The sequence below is a fragment of the Mesoplodon mirus genome, assembly GCF_964341445.2.
Source record: "Mesoplodon mirus genome assembly, chromosome: X".
Classification (NCBI taxonomy): domain Eukaryota; kingdom Metazoa; phylum Chordata; class Mammalia; order Artiodactyla; family Ziphiidae; genus Mesoplodon; species Mesoplodon mirus.
The window spans coordinates 12942733-12969570 of NC_138981.1; the positions used below are offsets into that span (position 1 = coordinate 12942733).

At 42.9% G+C, this 26838-nt stretch overlaps 2 protein-coding genes across 9 annotated transcripts in view; one reads left to right on the top strand and one right to left on the bottom strand.

Annotated features, from left to right (window-relative positions):
* The window catches only part of OFD1 (OFD1 centriole and centriolar satellite protein), a 64608-nt gene extending 62385 nt beyond the window's left edge, over nucleotides 1-2223 (top strand). For 5 of the 6 annotated variants that reach the window (XM_082610567.1, XM_082610562.1, XM_082610565.1 and 2 more), the window contains 4 exons: nucleotides 109-266; nucleotides 1024-1182; nucleotides 1716-1783; nucleotides 2082-2223. In XM_082610567.1, the coding sequence (XP_082466693.1) occupies nucleotides 109-266; nucleotides 1024-1182; nucleotides 1716-1783; nucleotides 2082-2124 (428 nt within the window). In that variant the 3' untranslated portion in view covers nucleotides 2125-2223. Of the gene's footprint in view, nucleotides 1-108; nucleotides 267-1023; nucleotides 1183-1687; nucleotides 1784-2081 lie in introns of all 6 variants that reach the window. The other variant, XM_082610564.1, reaches the window with a different exon arrangement.
* A 12934-nt stretch (nucleotides 2224-15157) lies between these two features.
* The window catches only part of GPM6B (glycoprotein M6B), a 156764-nt gene continuing 145083 nt past the window's right edge, over nucleotides 15158-26838 (bottom strand). For 2 of the 3 annotated variants that reach the window (XM_082610569.1, XM_082610568.1), the window contains 5 exons: nucleotides 25069-25225; nucleotides 22809-22980; nucleotides 20901-20974; nucleotides 19968-20033; nucleotides 17614-18763 (listed from right to left, as the gene is read on the bottom strand). In XM_082610569.1, the coding sequence (XP_082466695.1) occupies nucleotides 18683-18763; nucleotides 19968-20033; nucleotides 20901-20974; nucleotides 22809-22980; nucleotides 25069-25225 (550 nt within the window). In that variant the 3' untranslated portion in view covers nucleotides 17614-18682. Of the gene's footprint in view, nucleotides 17195-17613; nucleotides 18764-19967; nucleotides 20034-20900; nucleotides 20975-22808; nucleotides 22981-25068; nucleotides 25226-26838 lie in introns of those variants that run through there. The other variant, XM_082610570.1, reaches the window with a different exon arrangement.

Genomic DNA, 26838 nt, shown 5'->3' on the forward strand with positions numbered 1-26838 from the left:
AATCACGCGGTCTCCCTGGGGCTTGGCAAGGCCCCTGCCAAAGCCGATCCCACGTTTGTTTGAAAAATCTGTTGGAAGCTGTTGATTCTTTATTTTCTGTCCCGTTAGGTGTAGATCAGAAACCACTTGGAGAACAGGAGGAAGAAGAAACAATACAGGAACAACAAGCAAAGGAACGAAGTCAGGGAGAAGAGCAGAGGCAGAGCGGGTGGCAAGAAGCTCTGGAAAGGGAACGGCAAGAAGTAGAAGAGTTGGACCAGGAGAGGGTGAGGATGCGCAGTGAGTTCTCTGTGCTAGCTGCCTCGTGGCCCCCTGCAGCACGTGCCCTGCTCTTGGGAGGGTGAGTCCTTCGTGTGTCCTGAAGTCCTAGGAGTGGCAGGTAAGTGAATAAGCCACTGGTGGCCTCCGAACCTCTTCTTTGCTGGAGAGCGCTGAGGACGGCTGCGGGGCGTGCCGGCTTCGTGCCTTTCCCGGTTCAGGGCCGCACGGCCGGCCCCATTCACGTGCATCCTCATCTGGTTCTGAAAACTGGCTCGTAAACGAGGAGGACCTTGTTTTGCCGTTGATCTTCTCGTTGTAAATGAGGTTGAAAGAAGAGACTCCCAGGGTTGGCTAGCTGGGACTCAAGGAACCCTGGGGAGGTGGCTTCCGGGGCACCCCTGCCCTCTGCCTTTGGTGCTCTTCTGGCCCTGATCCTGGTCCCAGATGGGTGACTCGGGCCACTTCGCCTGCCTGCTGAGGCTTATGTGAACTACTCTTCCGTGTGGAGGGTCCTCGGCCTCCTGGTTAATGTGGTCTACAGCACGGGACAGTTGAGGCAGATTAATCCCTTCCTTCATTGAGCTGACAAGTTTTTGTCCCCCTTTGATAGTAGCAATGACTTCAGTTAAAAAAAGAAACAGTTCTCTGGCATGCAGGTTGTACTTAAAAGGATCAGGATTATATTACTATGCATTTTTCAACCCTTAGAAGTTTTAAAAGATGTCATTGTATATTTCTTATTTTGGTCCTCACCTATTTCAGAGGCTAACTGAAGAATCATTGAAGATGGAAATGGAAAAAGAATTCGAAATGAGCATTCAGGAAACGAAAGACAAATCTAAATCTGTCTGTAGTGAAAATCCTTTAGAGAAGTACATGAAGATCCTCCAACAGGGTCAAAACCAGGACACCACAGATAAGGTGCCGATGCTGTGGACGGGCGTCTGTGGGTGTGGGTGCCGAGGGCTTCTGTGGTTTACTTGAAACCTGGGGGGATAAGGATCTGCCTTCTCCACTGGGGACAAAGGTAAAAGCATAGAAAGTCCAGAGTTCACATGGAGCCTCAGTACACTCCTGACAAAATGTCATCCCTTTTCCTTGGGTAAAAGATTGAAGAGATTTTGATTTGTCAAAGTTTGTGAAAGTTGGGATGTCTCTTATTATTTTAAGAACAAGAAATAAATGTAATGAAAGCCCTATGAACAAATACTCAACGCATTAGCCCTAAGACAGTAATATTTTATCTAAGTCTAAAGTACTATGGGTGTTGAGAATGCCTTCCAGGTAGTTTATTCTGATGTGCTTGCTAAATGTCATGTTTAAAAGTCACTGCTTTTTTAGACTCTTAAATTACATATATATTTCAAAAATAGTTCTTAGAGAAATCATAAAGTGTTTAATAAAATGAATCCACATCTAATTGCAAAATTCTTCTCCCCACCCCTTTGTGTCAGAGTTCAAAAAAGGTGGTCATAGAGGGCTCACAAGTGGACACACTGCCATCTAGTGACAAATGTGAAAGGTATGGCGTCCCCTACTTTGTGTTCTTGTGCAAACCATTATCATATTGCTGCTTTTGTCAGCCAGGGAAAGGTTCAGATATTTGAGTCTGCCTTTAAGAAACGGAATCAGTCAAAATGACTGACTTACAAAAAAAAAAAGATCGATTGCATTTTGTAACCTGTGAAATTGCTACTGATGCATATCGTAAGCAAGGGCAGAAATCCCACAGGGAAGGAAAGAGAGCATGACAGAGATCCCTGAATAAACTTAACAAGAGTTTAACAAATTTTTAAATTTTTTGTCTTTCCCTAATTTAGTTTGACAGGCTTTTCTCAAGAGGAACCAGATGACACTTGGTAACCGTGTTCTTGCTGTGTAGCTTCTTACTCAGATACCGTAACTAAAGGCCTATGATTTCTCTGTGATAAGACAAAATTCTCAATAAAAAATCATGTGTGATCCAGTGTGATTTTTTTTTCATAATTCTATTTGGTACTATAGTGTATAAATGAAAAATAAGCTAGTTAAGTGATATCTCTGTGGGGGGGGATGAATTGGGAGATTGGGATTGACATATATACACTAATATGTATAAAATAGATAACTAATAAGACCATGCTGTATAAAAAATAAAATACAATTCAAAAAAAAACAAAGGGATACCTCTTCAGCATGTCTCATTCTTAGGCCCTTCATTACACTGAAATGAGCTGCTATTTTTATTTTTTCCATTTTTGTCTTAGGTTATGTCTACTTGAAAACTTACCTTATTGGTCAAGTTCTAGGCCTGCATTTTGGAAGTTTCAGCTGTGTTCCTTCCTCTCCAGACTCGGGCTACCAGCTGTCAAACAAAAGGCCATCTTCCCTGACACTCTGTTTGTGATTTGTCCCTGAACATAGAGACATGGGTTTTTCTATTCTAGGCTCTAGAAATATCACCTCTGGTCTTTTACTTTTGACATCTTTTTCTTGAGAATCAACACAAACCCTTCTGAAATGGTGATAAAAGAGAAGGTAACATTTATCGAGCACTTGCTATGTGCCAGGTATAGTTTTAAATCTTTATAGGTATTAACTCATTTAGTGCTCGTATCAGCCATACAAAGTGTAGGTACCGTGAGTGTCAGCATTTTACAGATCAGGAAACGCGAGGCACAGAGAGGTTAGTGACTTGGCCAAGGTCTCATGGCCATCAGGTCACAGAGCCCGGATGTATACCCAGGTGTCGAGACCAGTACTGCCTCTGACCTGGGCTGTTCTGGAGCTGGTCTGGTGGAAGACATCCCGGGACTTGCAGTGGGTCACCCATCGGATGTCCCTCTCCAGAATGACCTTTAGAAACTACACATCACCCAAATCTAGGAAACTGCACTCAAATGCAGCACCAGCATAATTTCCACAAAGGGAAGAGGGGACTCATTTGCTCGCTCTCCCCTTCATCTTTGTACCCGTGCAGCTCTCAGCCCAGCGTCTTGCTTGCACGTGGGAGCGTCTCAGAAAAGTTCTTTAATGACACTGCCGGTATAGTCACCAAACAGTGCACACAGAACTCCTCTGAGGGTCCTGGCCTTAGGGGTTTTCCAGGACGTGAGACTTTCAGTGCCAACCGGTGGTCACCCAGCATCTAGCACAGGCAGGGCTGGTCTGGTCTGTCTGCCCAGTAAAACCCTAGAGGATTCCTTTCCCTTTACGTATACAGACTGGGCTCAGTTGTTGCCGGTGAAACTTGTTTGGCCGTTAAGTTCCGTAACAAAGCGGGAAGGAGATTTGGGGGTGTTTATTATTCCTTAGGCTTCCAAGGAATTTTTCATGCAAGTATACCTTTGAAAATAATGTGAAGAAATAAGTTGTCCGGATATCGTTCATTATGACACTTAGCCCATCATACATTGAGCCTCATCGGCACCAGGAACTTGGCATCTTCTCTTTCAACAGCACCTCAGGTAACTTTCTTTTTTCTTTCCAGCTTTGAGATGTAATGGACGTATAACATTGTGTGGGTTTAAGCTATAGAACATGTTGGTTTGATATACTTGTATTGCAAACTGATAAACACCATAGCATTAACACCTGCACCATGCCACATAATTACCACTTGGTGACAACATTTAAGATCTACTCTCAGCAACTTTCAAGTATAATCACCCTGCTGTACATTAGATCCCCTGAACTGACTCATCTTCCAACTGCAAGTTTGTGCTCTTAGACCAACATCTCTTCCCCACCCCCAGCCCTTGGCAACCACCATTTTTGTCTGTTTCTACGAGTTCAGCTTTTTTAGATTCCACATATAAGTGAGATCATACAGAACTTGTCTTTGTCTACCTTGTGTCACTTAACATAATGCCCTCAAGGTCCAGCCATGTTGGTGCAAATGGCAGAATTTCCTTTTTTCTCATGGCTGAATAATATTCCATTGTGGGTATGTATACCACATTTTCTTTATTCATTCATCCTTTGAGGACGCTCAGGTCATTTCCTATCTTGGCTATTGTGAATAATGCTGCAGTGAGCATAGCAATGCAGATATCTCTTCAAGATCGTGTTTTCATTTCCTTTAAATACCCAGAAGTGGAATTGCTAGATCATATGGTAGTTCCATTTTTAATTTTTTGAGGAAACTCCATAGTGTTTTCATAGTGGCTGTACCAATATACATTCCTACCAGCGGTGCACAAGGGTCCCCTTTTTTCCACATCGTCAACACTTGTTATCGCTTATCTTTTTGATGATAGCTATTTAAACACGTATAAGGTGATATCTCATTGTGGTTTGGATTTGCATTGCCCTGATGATAAGTTGAGCACCTTTTCATGTACCTGTTAGCCACTCGTATGTTGTCTCTGGAGAAATTGTCCATTTAGTTCCTCTGCCCATTTTTTTAATTGAATGGCTTGGGGTTTTTTTGCTATTGAGTTGTATGAGTTCTTTATATATTTTGGATATTATTCCTTTATCAGAAACATGGTTTGCAAATATTTTCTCCCATTCTGTAGATTTCCTTTTCATTTTGTTGATTATTTCCTTTGCAGAACCTTTTTAATTAATGCAGTCTCACTTGTTTGATTGGATACAAAAAGCAAAAATAAAGAAAATCATCATCAAGACCAATGTTTACCCCTATGTTTTCTTCTAGGAATTTTATGGTTTCAGGTCTTAAGTTCAAGTCTTTAATCCATTTGGAGTTGATTTTTGTATATGGTGTAAGATAGGGGTCAAGTTTCATTCTTTTGCACTCGCCTATACAATTTTCCCAACACCACTTATTGATGAGGCTATTTTTTCCCTCTTACATAGTCTTGGCTCCTTTGTTAGAAATCAATTGACCATATATACATGGGTTTATTTCTGGGCTCTGTATTCGGTTCCATTGATCTATATGTCTGTTTTTATGCCAATAGTATACTGTTTTGATTACTATAGCTTTGTTGTATAGCTTGAGGTCAGGAAGAATGATGCTTCCAACTGTGTTTTTTCTTAAAATTGCTTTACCTATATGGGGTTTTATTTTGTGGTGTAATTTACAATTACTAACTATAGCATTGTTTCTTCTATTTCTGTGATAAATGCCTTTCGAATTTTCATAGGGATTGCATTAAATCTGTAGATTGCTTTGGGGAGAATGGACACTTTAACAATATTTTTCCAGTGCACGAGCATGGAATATCTTTCCATTTATTTGTATTCAGTTTCTTTCATCAGCGTCTTATAGTTTTCAGTGTGCAGATCTTTGCTCTCCTTGGTTAAATTTATTTCTAAGTGTTTTACTCTTTTTAAAATTTATTTATTATACAGCAGGTTCTTATTAGTTATCTGTTTTATACATATTAGTGTATGTATGTGAATCCCAATCTCCCAATTCATCCCACCACCACCAACCCCCCCTCCCCCCCACTTCCCCCCTTGGGTCCATACGTTTGTTCTCTACATCTTTGTCTCTATTTCTGCCTTGCAAACTGGTTCATCTGTACCATTTTTCTAGATTCCACATATATGCGTTAATATACGGAATTTGTTTTTCTTTTTCTGACTTACTTCACTCTGTATGACAGTCTCTAGGTGCATCCACGTCTCTACAGATGACCCAATTTCGTTCCTTTTTATGGCTGAGGAATATTCCATTGTATATATATACCACATCCTCTTAATCCATTCGTCTTTCCATGGGCATTTAGGTTGGTTCCATGACCTGGCTGTTGTAAATAGTGCTGCACTGAACACTGGGGTGCATGTGTCTTCTTGAATTATGGTTTTCTCTGGGTATATGCCCAGTAGTGGGATTGCTGGGTCATATGGTAATTCTATTTTTAGTATTTTAAGGAACCTCCATACTGTTCTCCCTAGTTGCTATATCAATGTACATTCCCACCAATAGTGGAAGAGGGTTCCTTTTGTCCACACCCTCCCCAGCATTTGTAGTCTGTAGATTTTCTGATGATGCCCATTCTAACCGGTGTGAGGTGATAGCTCATTGTAGTTTTGATTTGCATTTCTCTAATTAGTGATGTTGAGCATCTTTTCATGTGCATCTTGGCCATCTGTATGTGTTCTTCGGAGAAATGTCTATTTAGGTCTTCTGCCCATTTTTGGATTGGGTTGTTTGTTTTTTTAATATTGAGCTGCATGAGCTTGTTTTACTCTTTTTGATGTAATTGTAAATGGTGTGTTTGCTTAATTTCTCTTTCTGATAGTTCATCGTTAATATTCATTGCCTAACTGCTCTGGCTAGGTCTTCAAGTACTATGTTGAATAAAGTGGCGAGAGTACACATCCTTGTCTTGTTCCTGATCTTAGAGGAACAGCTTTCAGCTTCTCACTGTAGAGAATGATGGTACACCTGGGGACTTGTCTCTCATATGTAGCTTTTGTTATGTTGTGGCACATTCCCTCTATACTCAGTTTGTCGAGAGTTTTTTTTTTATCATGAAAGGATGTGGAGTTGTGTCATCTAATGCGACAGTCGTGTTATTTTTATCCTTCATTTTGTTAAGGTAGTGTTTTGCATTGATTGACCTGCCCATGTTGAATCATCCTTGCATCCCTAAACTAAATCTCATTTGATCATGGTGTGTGATCTTTTTAAGGTCCTCTTGAATTATGTTTGCTAATGTTTTGTTGAGGATTTTTGCATCTATGTTCATCAAGCATACTGACCTGTAATTTTCTTATACTGTCTTTGATTTGTGTCTTGGGTTAATGCTAGACTTATAAAATGAGTTTGGAAGTGTTCCCCCCTCTTCTATTTTTTTAGAGGAATTTGAGAAGAATTGGAGTTAACTCTTTAAATGTTTAGTAGAATTCACCAGTGAATCCATCTGATCTTTGTTGGGAGATTTCTGATTACTGATTCAGTCTCCTTACTAGTAATTGGTATCTCCAAATTTTCTATTTCTTCATGATTCAGTCTTGGAAGGTTGTATTTTTCTGGGAATTTATCCATTTCTGCTAGGTTGTCCAATCTGTTGGCATTTCATTGTTCACTGCCATCTCTTATGATCCTGTGTACTTGTGTGGTATCAGTTGTCATGTCTCCTCTTTCATTTATAATTGAGTCCTCTCTTTTTTTTTTTTTTTTTTTTTGGCTAATCTAGCTAAAGGCTTGTCAGTTTTGTTTTTAAAAAAACAGTTCTTAGTTTCATTGGTCTTTTCTATTGTCTTTTTAGTCTCTATTTCATTTATTTGCACTCTGATCTTTATTTTCTTCCTTTTGCTAACTTTGGGCTTAGTTCTTTTTCTAGTTCCTTGAGGTGTAAAGTTAGGTTGGGTATTTGACATCTTTCTTGTTTCTGAACGTAGACGTTTATTGCTCTGAACTGCCCTACTAGAATTGCTTTTGCTGCATCCCATAAGTTTTGGTATATTGTGTTTCCATTTTCATTTGTCTCAAGAAGCTTTTTGATTTCTCTTGCTTTATTTTTCAACCCATTTGTTGTTCAGGAGCATGTTGTTTAATTTTCATGTATTTTTGAATTTTCCAGTTTTCTTCTCATAATCCATTTTTAGTGTCATACCATCGTAGTTGGAAAAGATGCTTGGTATATGATTTCAGCCCTCTTAAATTGGTTAAGACTCATGTTGTGGCCTAACATATGACCTGTTCTAGAGACTATTCCACGTATGCTTGAGAAGAATGTGTTTTGCTCCTGTTGGATGGAATGTTCTCTAAATGTCTATTAAGTCCATTTGGTCCAACATGTTATTTCATCCAGTGTTTCCTTACTGACTTTCTGTCTGGATTATGTATCCATTGTTGAAAGTGGGGTATTGAAGCCCCCTATTGTTATTGTATTGCAATCTAATTCGCCCTTCAGGTCTGTGTGTGTGTATATATACGTGTGTGTATATATATATGTATGTATATAGTTAATATATATATAATACATGTTTTTTGGCTGCACCATGCGGCTTATGGGATCTTAGGACCCCAACCAGGTATGGAACCTGGGCCTTCAGCAGTGAAAGCACCACGTCCTAACCACTGGACCACCAGGGAATCCCCTAGTCTGTTGATATTTGCTTTATATATTTAGGTGCTCTTATGTTGGGTACATAAATATTTACAAATGTTATATTCTTTTGGTGAACTGACCTCTATATCATTACATAATGACCTTCTTTGTCTATTGTTACAGTCTTTGGCTTAAAGTCTACTTTGTCCAATAAAAGTATAGCTACCTCTGCTTTCCTTTGGCTTCTATTTGCATGGAATATTTTTTTCCTCCCTTCACTTTTTTTTTTTTTTTTTTTTTAGTATTTATTTATTTATTTGGCTGCGCTGGGTCTTAGTTGCGGCACACGGGATCTTCGTTGTGGCATGTGGGCTCTTTAGTTGCGGCATATGGGATCTAGTTCCCTGACCAGGGATCGAACCTGGGTCCCCTGCTTTGACAGTGTGGAGTCTTAACCACTGGACCACCAGGGAAGTCCCTCCCTCCCTTCACTTAAAAAAAAAATTTTCAGTATTACTGCATTTTTTTTGTCTTGTTTATGGATGTTTCTTTGCTATGGCGGCAGCGAGGGGAGAAAAGGGAAACTTTCTTCATGCATGCACAAAGGGTGTGATATTGACTGAAGATGGCGAAAATTTCTCAATGTGCTTGCACTGGCTGAGGCTGGCCTATGGTGAAACTTGGAAACGAATCCCAGTCCCCAGAACCAGCCAAACATGGGCCAGGATGCATGTTGGGGAGGGAGGAATCTGTCCCCTCCCTGGCAGTCAGACCCTGCCAAGGGACATTGGAAAAAAATATTTCCAGGGCGCCAGTCCACAGTCTGCGGCCCTGAGTGGAGAAATGTGCACCATGAGGATTGGGTCTGGCCACGAGCATCCGCCCTGCCATCCCAGTGCGTCCTGCTCACTTGACTGCTGGTTGTCTCTTCCCTTTACTTTCAATCTGGTTTGTCCTTAAAGCTAAAGTGAGTCTCTTTTGGGCAGCATATTTATGGGTCATGGTTTTTTTTTTTTTTAATCCATTCAGCCACTGTGTCTTTTTTTTTTAATTGAAGTAGAGTTAATTTACAATGTTGTGTTAGTTTCAAGTGTACAGAAAAGTGATTCATTTCACTGTTTTTTAATCTGAGAATTGAGTCTGTTTACATTTAAAGTAATTATGGATAGGTATGGACTGACTTTTGCCATTTTATTGTTTTCTGATTGTTTCGTAATTCCTTTGTTTTTTCCTTTCTTGTTTTCTTCCTTTGTGATTTGATGATTTTCTGTAGTGTTATGCTTAGATTTATTTATCTTTTGTGTATGTGTTATAGGTTTTCACTTTGTGGTTACCCTGGGAATTACATAAAACATCTTATATTTATAACAGTCTATCTTAAGCTGATAACTTAATTTTGAACATATATAAAAGCTCTACATTTATACACTCCCTCCATTTTGTTTTTGATGTCACAATTTATCTTTCTTACATCGTGTATCCATTAACAAATTATTGTATAGTTATTTTCAATCCTTTTGTCTTTTAACCTTAATGCTAGAGTTACAAGTGATTTACCCACCACTGTAACAACATTAGAGTATTTTGAATTTAACTATATATTTACCTTTACCAGTGAGTTGTATATCAATACTTTGATATGTTTTCCCATCACTAATTAGCATCTTTCCATTTTAGCTTGAAGAACTTCCTTTAACATTTCTTGTGAGACTGCTCTGGTGGTGATGAACTCCCTTCAGCCTTTGCTTGTCTAGAAAACTCTCTCCTTCAGTTGTGAAGCACAGCTTTGCTGGGTATAGTATCCTTGATTGGAAATTTTTCTCTTTGAGCAGTTTGAATATGTCATTTCATTCTCTCTTCTGGCCTGCACAGTTGCTGCTGATAATCTTATGGGTACTCCCTTATCTGTAACAAGATGTTTTTCTCTTGCTGTTTTTCAGATTCTTTTCTTGTCTTTAGCTTTTGACAATTCAAAATTAATGTGTCTCTGTGTGTGTCTCTTTGGATTCATCTTTTTTTGAACTCTCTGGACTTTGCGGATCTGGATGTTTCTTTCCCCATGTTAGGGAAGTTTTCAGCCATTATTTCTTTCAATAAACTTCTTGCCCCTCTCTCGTCTCCGTCATTGACCTCTATAATGTATATAATTGGCTCACTTGATGGTGTCCTGTAAGTCCCTTAAGTTATCTTCATTCTTTTTCATTATTTTTTCTGTTTGCTCCTCTGACTGGATAAATGCCAGTGACCTGTCTCCAAGTTTGCTTATCCTTTGGTTTAATCTAGTCTGCTGTTGAAGCCCTCTGTTGAATTTGTCAGTTATTGTATTCTTCAGCTATGTGATGTGTTTGGTGCTTTTAGGTATTTGTTGAAATTCTCACTTTGTTCATGCATTGTTCTCCTGACCTCGGTGAGCATCTGTGTGACTGTTACTTTGAACTCTCAGGTAAGTCGCTTATTTCCATTTCATTAAGGTCTATTTCTGGAGTTTTATCTTGTTCTTTTGTTTGGAACATAGTCCATTGTTTCTTCATTTTCCTCGACTGTCTGTGCTGGCTTCTGTGCATTAGATAAAACAGCCACCTCTCCCAGGCTCGACAGAGTGGTCTCATGCAGGAGATGAACTTTGTTGATCAGCCCAGGGCAAGATTTTGGTTGCATCTCAAACCTTTGTAATAGTCCAAGCTGCCTTCTTTGTTCTTGGTGCTTCTTGGTAGTTGAGGGTGTGTTAAGACTGGTCAGTTTCCCAATGGGGAGGATCACAGTCAGCACCTAGATGCAGGTTGATTGGAAGCTGAACCGTCAGAGGGCAGCTGGGGAACTGTGTAGTTAGGCCCTTTCCTGGCGTAAACTGGGAGATATAGGGGTTTTTGCCTGCTCCCTCTGCATTTGGCCTGGGTGTATAGCTGCAGGGGGTGCTCCTGTGCCTGTTAAGAACTGTTGCTTTGTTTGCTACAGTCCTGTAGGCCTTGGGAATGCAAGCCCTATTGGGCATCAGAGCCAGACAATCTGGGTATCTGTCCCTCGGGCGGCAGCTGCTGAAGCTGGAGCACAGATGTGTGTATCAGCTCCTTCCTGGGAGATACTGGTGATTTGGAGCAGGCTAGAGGGAGTAGGTGGAGGAGGTATCCAGTGGATTTTTTGGTCTCTGGGGAGGATGGCAGTCAGCCCCTAGATGTGTGCTAAATTAGAAGCCTGGCTGTCAGACAACAGCTTTTAATACCTGCAAATAGACCCTTTTTAGGGAAAGACTAGGAGTTGCTGAGTCCTCTAGAGCTGACTAAGAACTCTGTTATAGTCTTGTGAGTTTCTTGGACGCAAATCCCAAAACTAGGTGCTTGGCAGGGGGGGGCATTTCTTAGGTGGAAGTCTTAAAAGTTGGGGTGCTGGGGTGCTAGATGTCGGGTCCAAACCCTTTGCTCTTCAGGGAGAACTTTGGAGTTGGGAGTGCCCACCTGAGTGTATGGTGGTGTGCCAGTTAGGGTTTATGGTGAGAGTATGTCTGAGCCTTTTCTGCCTGTTTCGATGTGGGTATTTTCTTGTTTGCTAGATGTGTAAGAGCTCAGCTAGTATTTTTTTCTTTCAGAAAAACTTGCTCTGTGTGCGGTGGTATATTCGGTGTATCCATGGGAGGAGGGGGAGTTCAGCAGCCTCCTAGGTCACTGTCTTAGACCTAAACCCTCAGATAACTTTTTTTTTTAATGTATTTATTTTTGGCTGCATTGGGTCTTCGTTGCTGCCAGCAGGCTTTCTCTAGTTGTGGCGAGCGGGGGCTACTCTTCATTGTGGTGTGTGGGCTTCTCATTGTGGTGGCTTCTCTTGTTGTGGAGCATGGGCTCTAGGCGCACGGGCTTCAGTAGTTGTGGTACATGGGCTCAGTAGTTGTGGCTCACGGGCTCTAGAGTGCAGGCTCAGTAGTTGTGGCGCACGGGCTTAGTTGCTCCGTGGCATGTGGGATCTTCCCGGACCAGGCCTCGAACGTGTGTCCCCTGCATTGGCAGGCGGATTCTTAACTACTGCGCCACCAGGGAAGCCATTCTCAGATAACTTTTTTTTTTTTTTCTCAGCACGCGGGCCTCTCACTGTTGTGGCCTCTCCCGTTGCGGAGCACAGGCTCCAGACACGCAGGCTCAGTGGCCATGGCTCACAGGCCCAGCCGCTCCGCGGCATGTGGGATCTTCCCGGACCGGGTCACAAACCTGTGTCCCCTGCATCGGCAGGCGGACTCTCAACCACTGCGCCCCCAGGGAAGCCCCTCAGATAACTTTTTAACACTTTCTAGTATTACTCACTTTTCCCCCCAGCTTATGTTTTCAAAGCCCTTGTCTAAATAATATATTCTTTCAGTTTTCTAGCTTGGGGTTTGGTAGCTTCATTTTGTTTTTCTGTCAGTCAACTTAAATTCTAAGTAGTAGTTTGGTTTTTTTTAAAATTTTTATTGGAGTATAGTTGATTTACAATGCTGTTAGTTTCAGGTATACAGCAGAGTGAATCAGTTATACATATACATATATCTACTGGGTTTTTTTTTTAGATTCTTTTCCCATATAGGCCATTACAGAGTATTGAGTAGAGTTCCCTGTGCTGTACAGTAGGTCCTTATTAGTTACCTATTTTATGTATAGTAGTGGGTATGTTAATCCCAAGCTCCTAATTTATCCCTCCCCTCAGCCTTTCCCCTTAGGAGACAAACTTAGTTACCAATCTCTGTGACTCTACTTCTGTTTTGTAAATAAGTTCATTGGTACCCCCTTTTTTTTAGATTCCACATGTAAAGCCTAAGTAGTCGTCTTAACACTCCATGTGAGGTTAGAGTCTGTTTAAAGAAAAGTCAGCCATCTCTCTCTGCAGCGTTTCAGGTGGCTGTATCATCTCGGATGCCTGTGAGTACAGCTTTTGAACTGTGAGCCGCCCCCCTCCAGGCTGCCTGCTGCTGCCTCCGCAAGACCCCCTGAACAGAGTCTAAGTCTTCCCCAGGTGGGTACAATAAAGTTTAAATACCAAAACGGGAAGGTTGAGGGGCAGTTTAGGAAAAGAATGTTGTTTGCCAAACCTGACTGACCTCTATTTGTATTTTTCTTTCCTTAAAACTTTCTGTAGTTTTACTCATCCTAATACGCATTTTGAAAAGTTACCTAAAATCTGTAATTTTTCACAAACTCCCAAGAACAAATTAGCCCTGCACTAGCTGGCAAAAGCTGCCACCATTTAGGAAAAGATAAGCGATAACAAAGCGGATGGCCTCTTTTAAATCTTAATACAGGCAGGCCTCGTTTTATTGCACTTTGCTTTATTGCGTGTCACAGATACTATGATTTTTACAAATTGATGGTCTGTGGCAACCCTGTGTCGAGTCTATCAGTGCTGATTTTCCAATGGGCATCTGCTCACATTGTGTCTTTGTGTCACATTTTGGTAAGTCTAACAATATTTCAAACCCTCCACTAGCAAAAAGATTACCACTTGCTGAAGTCTCAGATGATGGGTAACATTTTTGGCCATGAAGTCTCTTTTAATTAAGGTATGTATATTGTTTTTCTAGACCTAATGTTACTGCACATGCTACTAGACTACACAGCATAGTGTAAACATAACTTTTATATGCACTGGGAAACCAAAAAATTCATGTTACCCTGTGATAGTCGCTGTATTGCAGTGGTCTGGAACTGAACCCAGAGTGTCTGAGGTTTGCCTGGATTAGGACTATAATAGCATTAGAAAGCCCTGAAAGGATTTTTTTCAAAACTTCTACTGTGGAAACTTCGGTCATCACTCTTTAATGGACTTAAAAGTATTTTGCTTGTTGGTGTTTACATGAGTAGGTCCCTCGTGTATAATTCTGACTTGATATTCATTTCTTAAACATCAAGTTGCACAAGGTATAACTAGAGAAATGGAAAAGTTTCTACTTCACCCTCTGGGGGTTGCTATATTTTGTGGCAGGATTGCTGTCAGTAATTAAGATAGATAGTGTATGTGATCTTCTGTAACTTCATAACTGCACACAATGCTCCATAAGCAGAAGGTATTAAGCAGTGTGACCAACAGCGTACTGCTTGGGCTCCTGCTGGCTCTCCTGCTGAGCATGAATCAAGGGCGATGAGCCGGAGGCAGCACCTCAGTTAGAAACGTCAGTGTCAGTAGTGACAAAAGCCAGTGGTTACTAAGGAAGGTCAGCTGTACAAAGTCTAAATGTATAATCATGCTGACAGATACGAGATGATAAAATGAAATACTAAGTAACAAATTTAGCTCTGTTGCTTTAGCGAATGGCTGTTTGCTCTAAATAGTTGTTCTCTCAGTAGTTTTTTTTTAATTGAAGTACAGTTGATCTACAGTGCTGTTTCAGGTGTACAGCAAATTGATTTAGTTGTACATATCTATGTATATCTACTCTTTTTCAGACTCTTTGCCCTTACAGTTTATTACAAAACAGTGAGTATAGTTCCCTGTGCTTGTACACAGGAGGACCCTGTTGTGGAGTAGACGTCTAGATCCTGGGTTTGTAAAACAGCCAATGGGACGTGGACCTTTATGAAGGTTCCTCACTGTTTCCAGTTTCCCCAAACTTAAAGCTTTGTGTTAATCCCATAACCAAGTATGAAGCTAGTCAGAAAAATTATATACTAAAGCGTGAGTGGCACTTTTGATGTAAAATACAGCCCAGTGGGTTACGGTGGTTTCTCAAATTGCTCTTGCTTTAAAAGAGGTTTCCGTCAGAAATGAAACATGTAGCAGTTAGAAACTTGACCTCCATACAAATGTGGAATCTTGATTACGCACACTGTTTAAAAATGACACCATACCGAGGACAGAGAAGGACACTATTTATGTTATGGTAAAAAGGCAAGTGAATGAAGCTATAATTTTTATTTCATTTCTCTTAATACATCCACAGCTATTGCCACCTAAATAGATCTTTAAAATAAGCATACACAAGTACTGACTATTATCTACAAATATTTATTGTAACACTTGAACTACAGGAAGCCCTTGGCACTGATAGAAAATATTGATTCACTGTTAGGTTACAAAAATTTATACATAGCAAAATTTAATGCTCTTTACATAAAAAATATTAGACTACTTAAACAAAACTTTCAAAAATTCCTGGTAATGGCTACCAGAATTAGAAAAGTAAAATTAGGCTTTAGACACTGCCTCTTCTAGAACACTGGACTCAAAACAGCACCTCCACTGCTGGAAAAAATATTTAAGTCTGTCATGCAACAGGAAAACAAAACACCAAGCTATTCTGGAACAACTGTTCTACACAGAAGAGAATGTCTCCCAATTAAAAAGAAGAAAAAAAGTCAAGATCCCAATAGGCATTTTTTTTTAGGCATTAACAACACCAACAAAAAGAATCCAAATGAACTATTATACTTGATGTTCAATTTTAATAGCATCTGATAAAGGTATGCTTCCTTTCATTTTAACACATTTCTGCACATGGATAAGTTTTAAAATCCAGGAAACAGCCAAACCACAAGTTAATTCTTAACATGAATATACATAGTTAACCCTATATTATGCAGCCCCCTTTAAAAAGCACTGATGCACCCAACAGTTATATGTATCATTACCTAAAGAACAACACAAAGTTTACCATCACTAATACTCGATACCTATAGTCACTTAATGTTCTGAAACAATGATTTAGAAGGCAAGTTTCTTTCGAAGATGGCTTAAAACTCAAGCAGTTGGGTTTCTTTGTTGTTGTTGTTTTTGTGGGGGGTTTTTGGTTTTGTTTTTTTTTTTTTTTGCTAAACACTGAACTTTATTATTCCAGGAAACTAAGACTTAGATAAGAAAAAGTGAAATAAATACCAACCCTAATTGAAATTACTTCAGTATTCAAGTGTATAAAAGTAGGTGGTGTGCAGTCTGTTGGTCATTCGGTTTTAGCTATAGTTGGTATGAAACTGTAAACTCACTATTCAGACCACGTAAAAACGGTTTTGAGTGGTGCTCATTTTAATAAGGTAACACTTCTCCATTAAGAAAAACATCTGTGGAACAAAATTCTATGAAGGATTTGGGGTTGCCTGTTGTAACTTAAGTAAGTTCTTAGAAATTTAAAGCATACTCATTAAGGCAGAGCTGACATTTCTCAAAGAGAATGGATGACAACTGGGTCACTTTATTAAAATGAAATCTATTATAAAATTGATTCTGGAAAGTTGATTCTGGAAAGTTTGTCAGTTGAGATCCAGCTTCTTCCATGCTCGGTGTAGCATAATTATTATAATGGGCTCATTTTAACGTTCTTGGGGAAAAAGGATTTCTGATTGGATCAGGAAAATATGTCCTGTGGGTGTGTAGGTCAGCTATTTTTTTTTAAAAAGTCAATTGTAAGAATCACTTTGAGCCCCAGCTTCATAAATGTCAGCTGTCTGTCAGAAATGGAACTTCACATCAATTTCACTTTATCTCCTATTTTAGATACATTTATTTATTTGAGAACGGATGGTCACACCCCCTGATGCTGGTATGACATGGTCCCTATCAAGATAGGAGTATGATGTATTCTCACAGCCTGTCTTGGTAGGATTGTGAACAGGCCACAGATTGATTTTCAAACGGATCATGAACAAAGTGTTGCCTTTTAAAATGGCTCCCATGAAACCTCCAATATCGGTTCTAAAGAAAAAGATTTACCTACTGGAAGGTTTTCCTAGAAATACATCCCAGCAGCTTGAGACAGATAGTGAAGTGTTTGTTTGGACTTCTACATGAGTTTGTTTGGTGGGGTACACATCTGTACTGCAGAGCAGCTGTCTGATGATTTGTCAGAGCTGTAAATTCGTCGGCTGAGACCCTCTGGCAAACATTTATGTGTAAGAATTGAGTTGTTCTTTTGACCGAGACTGGATATCTTGCAGTTCCTGTTCTTCCTTTGCTTTGATATCCTGGTAAGCCTGCATTTTGCTTGCATCCTTTAAGTAAGCCCAGTTAGAAGACAGTATCATGAGGAAGTGGATCTGGAAAAGAAGGGTGAGCATGATGGCTAGTGAGCATGTGAGAAGGCAAAGCGAGCTGCGAGGTAGATTAGACGCTCTGTACTGGAAAAAGGGAGAGGTGGTTATTCCGTATTAATACTCCTTCTGCTATCAATCAGAGGCATCGGAGACTGAGCGCATGCTCTGCTAAGACGCTTCATAGTAAGTGGCTGAGGAAAAGTTAGTAAACACACAAACATAATGAACTTGGAAAAAATGGCCAAAGAAGTTACTGTTAAGAAAAGGCAAAAGTGAAATACGACAGGGTGCTTTTTACCATTTTGAGGGTAACTTTAAGGCAGAAATTCAGAAACACGCTGTGGGGTTATTTTAGAATCAGTGTTGTGCAAAGATCTAGCTTTCCTATCTATCTGTGGATAGAAATAATTCCCCCAAAGGCCTGAAAGTGTGAACAATGTTTATTTTGAGTAAATAATATAAAACTACATCTTTAACATGTAAAAATGAAGTGAATGTCAAAACCAAAATTAAGAACTAGAAGCCCAGCATGCAGTCTCTGTGTTAACACATTTTTGGTAGTGCAACTATAGTTTTCACTTTATAACTGCCATGATTTCATTTCACAAAACGTCAAAATCTTTATTATCATCATTCTTTACAGTTGATGTGGCAAACACTTCTTTCCCGTTTATTTTCCTCATCTTTCCTGCAACACCTACATCTCAAGTTCCTTATATTATTTTATTTCCTTCTCGCCATATTTGAGACTTTCTGATCCAAGCACAATTACTCTCCCCATTAAACTCTTACGTGCAGTTTGAGAAGTGGCTATGAGGCGTCAGTTACTACTCACCCAAAGCCAACACTTTGAGGTTATCAATTCTGGGGGCTCTGAAAGGACTGATGGTGTTGTGTAAAAATAAAACTGCATATAAATCGTCTTTTTAGAGATAACAAATAAGCCGACGAAAACTTGAAGAAAAAGAGCTCACTGGAGGGGCATTTATTGGGTAGTGAGCCCTGTAATCATAAAGAAAATGTTGTAATCAAATTTAGACTCTGTTTGTAAAATATTTTCCAGACAGAGTCTGACAAGACCAAATCCCGATGAAAACGGTTCTCCCTCCACTGCATCTTCAGCGCTTGTTTTCATCACTGAAATTGGTTATCAGACAAGCAAAAATAATGGAAAATGCAGGTATTCCAGAGTTTTAATACTTAGAGATACTGCTGCTCAAAGTTTCAGTTCAGTTTTTCAGTGGCTGCTCACCAATGTCAGTACGTAACTGAATCCTTTCCAAAAGGTGGAAATAGCCAGATCTCGTTATTTTGTAGTTCATGGACGGTAAGTCATTTCATTAATCTACCATGCACAATGAGTTGACTAAAGCGATTTACAAATTACTAGAATAAAACTGCAGAAACCTAGGCTCTGCTTTAGTCTGGGGTCAGTGATACTTCATGCTACCGCGTATAGCTCTCTAAAGCTCCTTAGTGGCCTTATGCAATTTAGAACTTAGTGCAGCAATCTTCCCGACTCTTAAACTTCAAAACCGCATAGTTATATGTAGTAGCCATCATGTAGATCAGCTGGTGGAAGAGAACAGAACAGGACAGTAAGATACAGGCAATGAGGGCCGATGCCCTGACGCTTCTAAACTCGGGTGGGGATGAGTGCCAGCTCAGAGCCTGCGGCGTGCTGCTTTTTTCCCAGTTATGATCGTAAGAGAAGATTTTTCATAGCTGGCACACACACAAGTTCCTATTTGGCGTTTCACATATAAATAAGTCCTCCGCTCTCCCGTCAGTACGTTTATGAAAAAGACTGGATGTATTTAAAAAATAACAGAGCTGGGTGAGCATCCTGAGAAAGAAAGATGAGGGTAAGAGCCCTGTTTCCCCTCGTTCTTTCCCATGCTGCCCACTCAGCAGCTGTTAGTCCTCTGCCTGCCTGCTGCTCAGCGACGAGAACAGGTCACCCCAGTGATGTAGCGGGTGGTTCTTTCCCTGGCTGGAAGGGGAAGGGATGACGTCAAGGTTGGAAAAACTGGGAAGGACTCATTTCCAAGCACATGAGATTCCCCCTTCTCTCTACGAGCTTGGATTTCTCGGCACCACAAGCCCAGCCCTCCCAAGTGTTATACACACACAAACATACATACACCTGTGTGGTTGCACCCTCCCTACGTGTGAATTTGCCTTGGTGCTAAAAGTTCTCTGTAACTCCCAGGTCAGGACTCAGGGCACTGCCACAGCCATTCGGACGTGCAGAGTGGGGTAAAAGCTGAGGCACCCAAGGCACCACTCTGCCTTCTTGTGGCAACTGTCGGGCTGTAAACAAGCGTCCTTTTCATCATCTATTTAGTGCCATGGAGTTTGCATTTCTGTGATTTCGCTCTTTACACGTTCCCTCACCGGCATGCTGAAGGGCTGTCTACGGTCCCTAAGCACAGGAAGGCAGCGAGGGGCCTTACAGAGAAAACACGTGTGTTAAACTTTGTTCGGGTTTGAGTTACAGTGCTGTTCAGGAATCGGCAATGTATACTCAATAAGATGTCTTTCTTTAAACAGAAGCAAACTGACTCTTGCCACAGAATCCAAATTGCATCACCCACCACGGATGCCTAGACCATCACCTCGTCCTTTCTGCAATCTAGACATGGGGTAAGTTTACACAGGGGAAACTGAACCAAGGTCGAGTCCCAGGCTTGTCGGCTGGAAGGGAAACCTGTTATTAGAGTGAGTGCAGGGAAGCGGGGGACTGCACTGGGCCCGTCCTGGGGCCAGTACTCACCAAGGCAATGACGGTGGCACCAGCTCCGGCACAGGCCACGATGAACAGGTGATAGGACATGTAGAACTAGGAAAGAACGGGGCACCAACGTTAGCATTTTATGTGGAAGGAAATGGCCTCCCCCGATCCGGGCGCAGCTCCCTCTTTCTCCTCTAGGGCTGTTTTGCGAAGGCTGGGCACGTGCTGGAATCACCTGCGGGGCCTTCCAAACTTCCTGAGGCCCAGGCTGGACCCCAGACCCATTACAGCGGAGTAGCTGGGCCCCGGCGTCAGGATATGATACTGTGCCGGCGTGCCTGCAGTCTGATCCTGGATATACACGCAGAGCAGCCAGGTAGGCGGGCCCTGCTTGTCTCAGTCGCTCCCAGCTTCCAAAAGCACGTCAGGATTCTCTTGAGTATGCAAGCTTCCATGAGTGCATTTGAGAATTTGGTTTTATAAACAGTTATAAACCGCTGCCTAAAGACTATTCTAGAGCAGAGAGATTTTAAACCATAGTGTGTCAGGATTTATTGCCAATTAAGGATGAACAAGAAACAGGAGCAACTCCGTCTGGAAACGTGAGACGAAGTGCCAATGTATAAAAATGTGCTTGTATACCACAAATTCAGGGCAATCTTCTCTATGAAAATTTACCTTGGTTCTGTGACAAGTGTCCTACTTTGAAACACTGTCTGAAGGTGAAAGAGAAGAATCTACATATGTATTCAGATTTACAGGACTGGGCTTACTCTCAAACTATTGCCAAAAGAGAAAGCTCTCTGATGGCGCAGGCTCCTCACTCAGTGGGCTGGGCCATGGACCAGGGCCATTTTCTAGATCAAAAAGGGAGGCAGAGAGCCCTCTCTTGATCTTCGTCCCTAGGAGAACCCCTTCGCTCAGCCTCTTTTGCCCAGTGGTCATCTAGGAGCCTGCTGACGGGGCAGGGTTTACCTCATTGGTGTTGCAGATGTTCTCCAGGGCCGAGCCACATATTCTTCCTGGGAAAGCATTCCAAGGAATGATACCTGAGAAGCGAATCCCAAGAGAAGAAGCTTAGTGATTACTGCAAAGTCCAGCGCCCCTGCTCTCAGCGGGCCCCACCACTTTCAGTGGCAGTGACAACGCAATGACCGGCCAAGTTCTTCAACAACTAATGTACCTGCTCCCTGGAGAACAAGCTTTTGGGAATAAAAAGTCCTATTTGGACAACAGGGCAAGAGCAAAGTCAACTAGCTAGTCCGTAAGAGAATTAGACAACTCAATTTTTTTCCCTACGAATTCTGCTTTGGTTAGTTGGGCTGACAGTCCTGAACTCTAGTTCAACAGCCGCAGGACAACCCTCCTCACAGGCATTTTCTCCTCCTGAAGCCAAACCAACACATCTCCCCCTGAATTTCATGGTGTGCGGCCTCACCCCTCAAGTTCGATGTTGGTGGTCCACCCCAAGATCCGTTCTGAAACTGGGAGGCTGTGCTCAGAAAGGTTCACGGCAGTTCGACAGAGTAATTACGTTCTAGAGTTTGGGTTTCCATTTTGTATGTGTGTCTTTGCTTTTCCATTCCTTTTTGTTGTGTCTTACAAGTATCTCGGAAATGCTTCTGGATTGAAGCTCCAATTGGAAACCTGGAAAACCACTGTCCTTCCGCACAGAGAGCGCGGCCCGTGGTGTCTCTCAGTGCACCCAGCTCACCCCTGCAGGCACCTCGTCCATTCGGCAGCGGCGGCTGCCCTTTCTGCCGGTAATGTCCGGTGTGTGCTTAAATAGGACACGGGTCAAGTTCTCCTTCGCCCAGGTGGTGGTAAGGAAGGAGGATTTTAAAAAAATGCTCCTTATTCCTTCCGTCTTTGCTATGGACCAACAGTATGTCTTTCTGCTTCAGAGGAATGGGAAACAAAACCACTGGTTTCAAATCTAGAACATTTTTTAAAAATGATTACTGATGACCAAAGATTTGTAGTGAATATTTAAGAAGAGGGAAATGATATATGCATCTAGATATTCACTTACAAATACTTTAGAAATCAACTTTAGGATGGACTGAAAACAGAGACTAAAGAACAGTGTGGGTGAGCCTTTGGCTCTATGAGAAGAGATTAGTCCGATGGGCAATTTTAGGTGAGTTTCCTAATGAAAAGCTCTTCTTTTCCTCCTAGTTGTTTCTGCCAAGAACAGGATTTCCTACCATCCTGGCCAGAAGCACTACTGAAACTGCCTTCTCTCCCTCAACAGGGAAGTCGGGTCTACAGTGGTGCACAGGAGGCGCCCTGGCCCCTTCTGTGGCCTGTCAAAACGAACAGACCTTAGCTGCCAAGGGTAAGGATCCCACTCATTAGAAAATATGTGTGAACAGGTTTTTTCCAACAGCTGGCTTTGATAGAGTACATTCTGATGACTTCAAAATACACCTGGATTTTGTTTTGCTTTTCAATGTTAAAGCAATATGGTCATTTAAAAAAGACCTGATTTAAAGAGGTGCATGTGCAGAGTAACTGGATTATACGGTGCATGCAATATTCTGGATGGAAAACTGGACGGTACAAAACCGAAAAGAAGTTGAAGGAAAAATATATACTCTTTTTAGAGTGGATATCCACACGTGTCTTTTGATTGAACTGCATTATAAAAAGTTTCTTTTACTGTACCCTGAACTAGCAAATATAACAATTGTGAATGACCCTTTAGAGCCTAACTGATGTTTCCATCCAGGAAATGGAGCACATTGAGGGAGAGAGTATAATAAGCTCTTCCAATAGAAGGGATGAAACCCATCTGGATGCTTAGACGCCCATGTAAATAATCAAGGCCCAGACACACGCACAAGAGGATACCAATGAGTCAAGGAGCTGAAAAGGAAGTACCGTATTGCCGGATGTCCACACAGATCTGCTCCACCCCGGCTGTCCCGTTGGTCTGGGGGGACTTGATGACTTCACAGGTTGACCATATGTTGTAGAACATAAACACGGGCACCGCAGAGAAACCAAACACGCCCAGCCAGGCCACTCCCAGCACATAGGTGAGGAAGACGAACTAGGCCGAAGAGGAGGAGGAGAAAGAATCGTCACCGACCAGGGCAAAGCACATCCCCCGGGAGGAGTGATGACGCATTTCCCGGCCGATACCGAACCTGTGGGACGCAGTCAGAGCACCACCTGGACCATGGCAGTGACAAGGCAAGTCTTGGAACTTTGCGGGTCCCTCTTTTAGCAAGGACGTGAGTGGCCATGAGAGGATCTCCCTTGTCCAAGGTCACAGAGCTAGTTGGTGACAGGGCCTCCTCCTAAACACCAGTGCTGCACTTACCAGGGGACAGTGGCTGGAGGCTTTCACAGGCCACTGAATTATAACTCTGTAACAGTTTCCCAAATTCCCTTTCTTTTACATAATAGATGGGCCGTAGAACAGCCATTGCTACAGGAAGCCCTTTCCCCAAAGGAACTTGGCTAGTTTCATGATCCTGTGAAATTACTAAAAAGCATTAGATGCTTGCACCTTTACTACGTTTACACTAGCCGTGAACACAAGCTTTGTGCACAGTGAACCTGATAAAAATTTTGTTGTGTTTTTCAGCTTTGAGATCCACAGCAGCGACGGCCGCGGGAAGAGGCTTCATCGTGCTGGCCCATGTGCTGCCATGGGCGATTTCACCAGGAACAGGATGGTACAGCTTTCCTTTCTTCCTGACCTGCTTGGACTACCGCTTTTCAGAGAGCTTTGAAAAGGCTGTTTCAAACTCGCTGTGGGTCTGCCCCTCTGCTCTGGGCTGCTCTGCTCAGGCTGGGTCCTCCCCCTCCACGCCGGGTGCCGCTGCTGCCCTCCCTGGGCCCCCCAGCCCTGGGCCCACAGCTCTACTGCTGCTCGCGGGAACGAGCGCACGGTGTCCCGGCCCCTTCCTACCCAGGCTCCCCTCTGGGCCCAAAGAAGTACCTACACTCTCTGTGCCTCCCTTAAGGAGGATTTCTAGGAATACTGGGCGCTCCGTGTCTTCTAAGACAGGCTCTGCGTCCTTACCTCGTGACAGCAGAGAGCTCCGTCGGTGCCCCTCGGGAGCCGCAGCCCTGCAGCGAGGGTGCATATCTCCCTCCCTCCCTCCTTCCTTCCATGCCTCCCTCAGCCAGCCTGGGCGTTCTGCCTCCGTGGGAGTGCGTCTCTCTCAACTCCCCAACTGTTTTCGTCACATCCGACCACTTGCTCAAACGCCGAGCAGCTGGCTCGGCTCAGGCTATTACGAGCAGCACTTCAATGCGCCCCAAGTCAAACTCCACGAACGCCCCTTTCCCACCTCCCCCTCCACCCCTGACCTTCCTTCTGTGAGACGGCACTTTCTAGCCCCACCTCTTAACAAGCCCCTCGTAGGCTCTGTGCTCCTCTAGACCCGAGGTCAGCAAACATGGCCTGCAACAGGCCGGAGGGGACGCGTCAGGCTCCGCAGGCCACGTGCGGTCACAGACGCTCCTCAGCGCTGCTGTTATAGCATGACCGCGGCCGCAGGCGCCCTGTCAATGAAGGGGTGTGGCTGGGTGCCAAAAAGTCTATTATGGACGTCAAACCTAGAATGGCGTAGAATTTCGTGTGTCCTAAGATATTATTCCTGTGTTTCTTCCCCCAGCTCATAGGTGGATAAAAACAGGTGGCGGGCAGGCTCTGGAGCCGGCTTAACCCCCCTCTTTAGGCTCTAAACTTTTGGAGGACAGTCCCCAGCGAGGTGCTTAGTAGGAAGCATGCTTGGTCAACACTGCCAGAGGCACTGGGACCATTCATCACAGTATGGGTGAGTCTTCGTGGCCACAATCCATATTCAAAGATAAATGAAGGAGAGCAGTGAGATGACAGGAAACTATCTCCTTTCCTAGTGGGGACTTTATATTTGAAAAAATCTTCAATACCCTTGTCATCTGGACAGTGATGAGAGAAATGCTTGATGTCATCCTACCAGCCATAGATTTTAATTTCTCCTCAATAATATGGTTGAGGGTTTTTTCATATTCCTCACTCTAAGTTGGAACGGACACTCCTGTCATGGACTCTGCACGTACTCTGTTAGCTTTTACCAAATACAAAGAAACACGCGGAGGTGTGGCTCTGGCTGGGTATCAGTCATCAGAGATTCATACTCACCATCCCACTGATGCAGCGGCCACAGGCGGTTGTTTTAAACTCCCCGTGCAGCTCTTTCACTGCGCTCGTGGTGTAGAAGCCTTCTGCCAACAGAATGATCCCGTACAAGAAGAAAAAGGACGCAATTCCATAGATGACATACTGCATCAGTTGTATTCTAGGAAAAGAAGGTCCAAGTGGTTAACAGATGCTTTTGGCCTCTGGAGGGGGGCCGTGAGGGTGACATCACTCGCCCCGCTGATGGCTTCGGTGGGCTCATGGGGCACTGCAAGCGGGCATCCCTGCCCAGCCCACTGCAACCTGAGCCTTTCTTCCAAGGTGAGCAACCTTCCCAGACAAGCGAGAAGTTTCCTTTGCGCAGGGCCCCAGTTGGAATCTTTCAATACTTACGAGATTAACTCGTCAATGTCTGCATTTACAAGTAAAGTCACTCACCCAAGGATGCACACACAGCCAGGATTTAAACGCTGGTCCAGTGGACATGTTCCTTCCACCATATCAAAATGCCTCCCAACCAGGCCTAGTGTTTAATGTTATTCTGATAAAACCCCTAAGTAAGCACTGAGGGCTGCTTTAAGGAGTAACGTGGGCAAACGCTTTCTGCACAGACATTCTCATTACACTAAGTGATAATATATCAAGTAGATACAAAAAGTTAATTCACATCTAATTTTGTCCTATGAAAGCCAACAGCGATGCAGCTGACAACCTTTGGCTGCCCACTGGGACCACCTGGTGAGCTTTAGAGACAACAGGTACCTGTGTCCTCTCCCCAGAGATCATGACTTAATTAGTCTGGGGTGAAACATGGACATGGGGAGTTTTTTAAAAGATTGCTGGAAGTTTGAGAGCCACTCATCGAGATCACCAGCTAATTCAACTAACACACCTTTCCCAGGCTCAGTCATGGTGCGTATCTCTTGGTCTTTTTTGGACACATTTGGCACTCAGCGAGTCCACTGTCCTGCTGGATCCTCCTTATAGCCTCCCCCACTGCTGCTCATTTCTTTGGAATCATTTCCTGAACGGATAAAAAATAAAGTTCCCTAAGGACTCTTCCCACAGGATCCTGTTTTTGTTCCATAAAAATTCACTCGTGCCTTTTTCAAAAGTCTGGTAGAAAAGTTTCTTCCAGTCACAAGATACCTAAAGACTGTCAAACCCTGGTAGTCAGGAAGGAAAAAGAAAACACTGAAGGGCAAGGGGAAAATATACGAAGGAAATAAATTCATTGCTGCTGCGCATGCTCGGTTAGAGAATCCATGCATGGGAGTTGTTGCGACTCCACTGAGAATGATTCCAGAAAGGGAAGGCTGAGGCTGAACCCCTACAAACAACGTCCCCTCTTCTGAACTGGAGGATACTCGGGGAGTTTTCTTCTGCTTGAAGAATGAATGTCCAAGTCCTGTTCCTGTAGACTTAGAGTTGGGCTAAGTCATCCACAGGGTTCCTACCATTCCAGGGCTGGCCGTTTTCTGTGACAACACTGGAGGGCGACTGTTACTTGGGAACCACGGTAACTCTCCTGGTGGGAGGACTGGCAGCATTGCCGCCGTCGCCCTCGGCCACTGTGTGCAGAGTGTCCTATGTGTGCACCCTGGTGAGATCCCACCCCAGGTCCCAAACACCCACTGCACTCTTGGCCCTTTCTTTTTCCTTCTCTCCCAGACCTTTTCCTATCTGCCTCCAGGGAGTGTGAATGAAAAGCATCCATTTTCTCCCAGGTGAGCACACCGCAGTCTTTCTGTAAACCCTCCTGGGGTGGTGGCA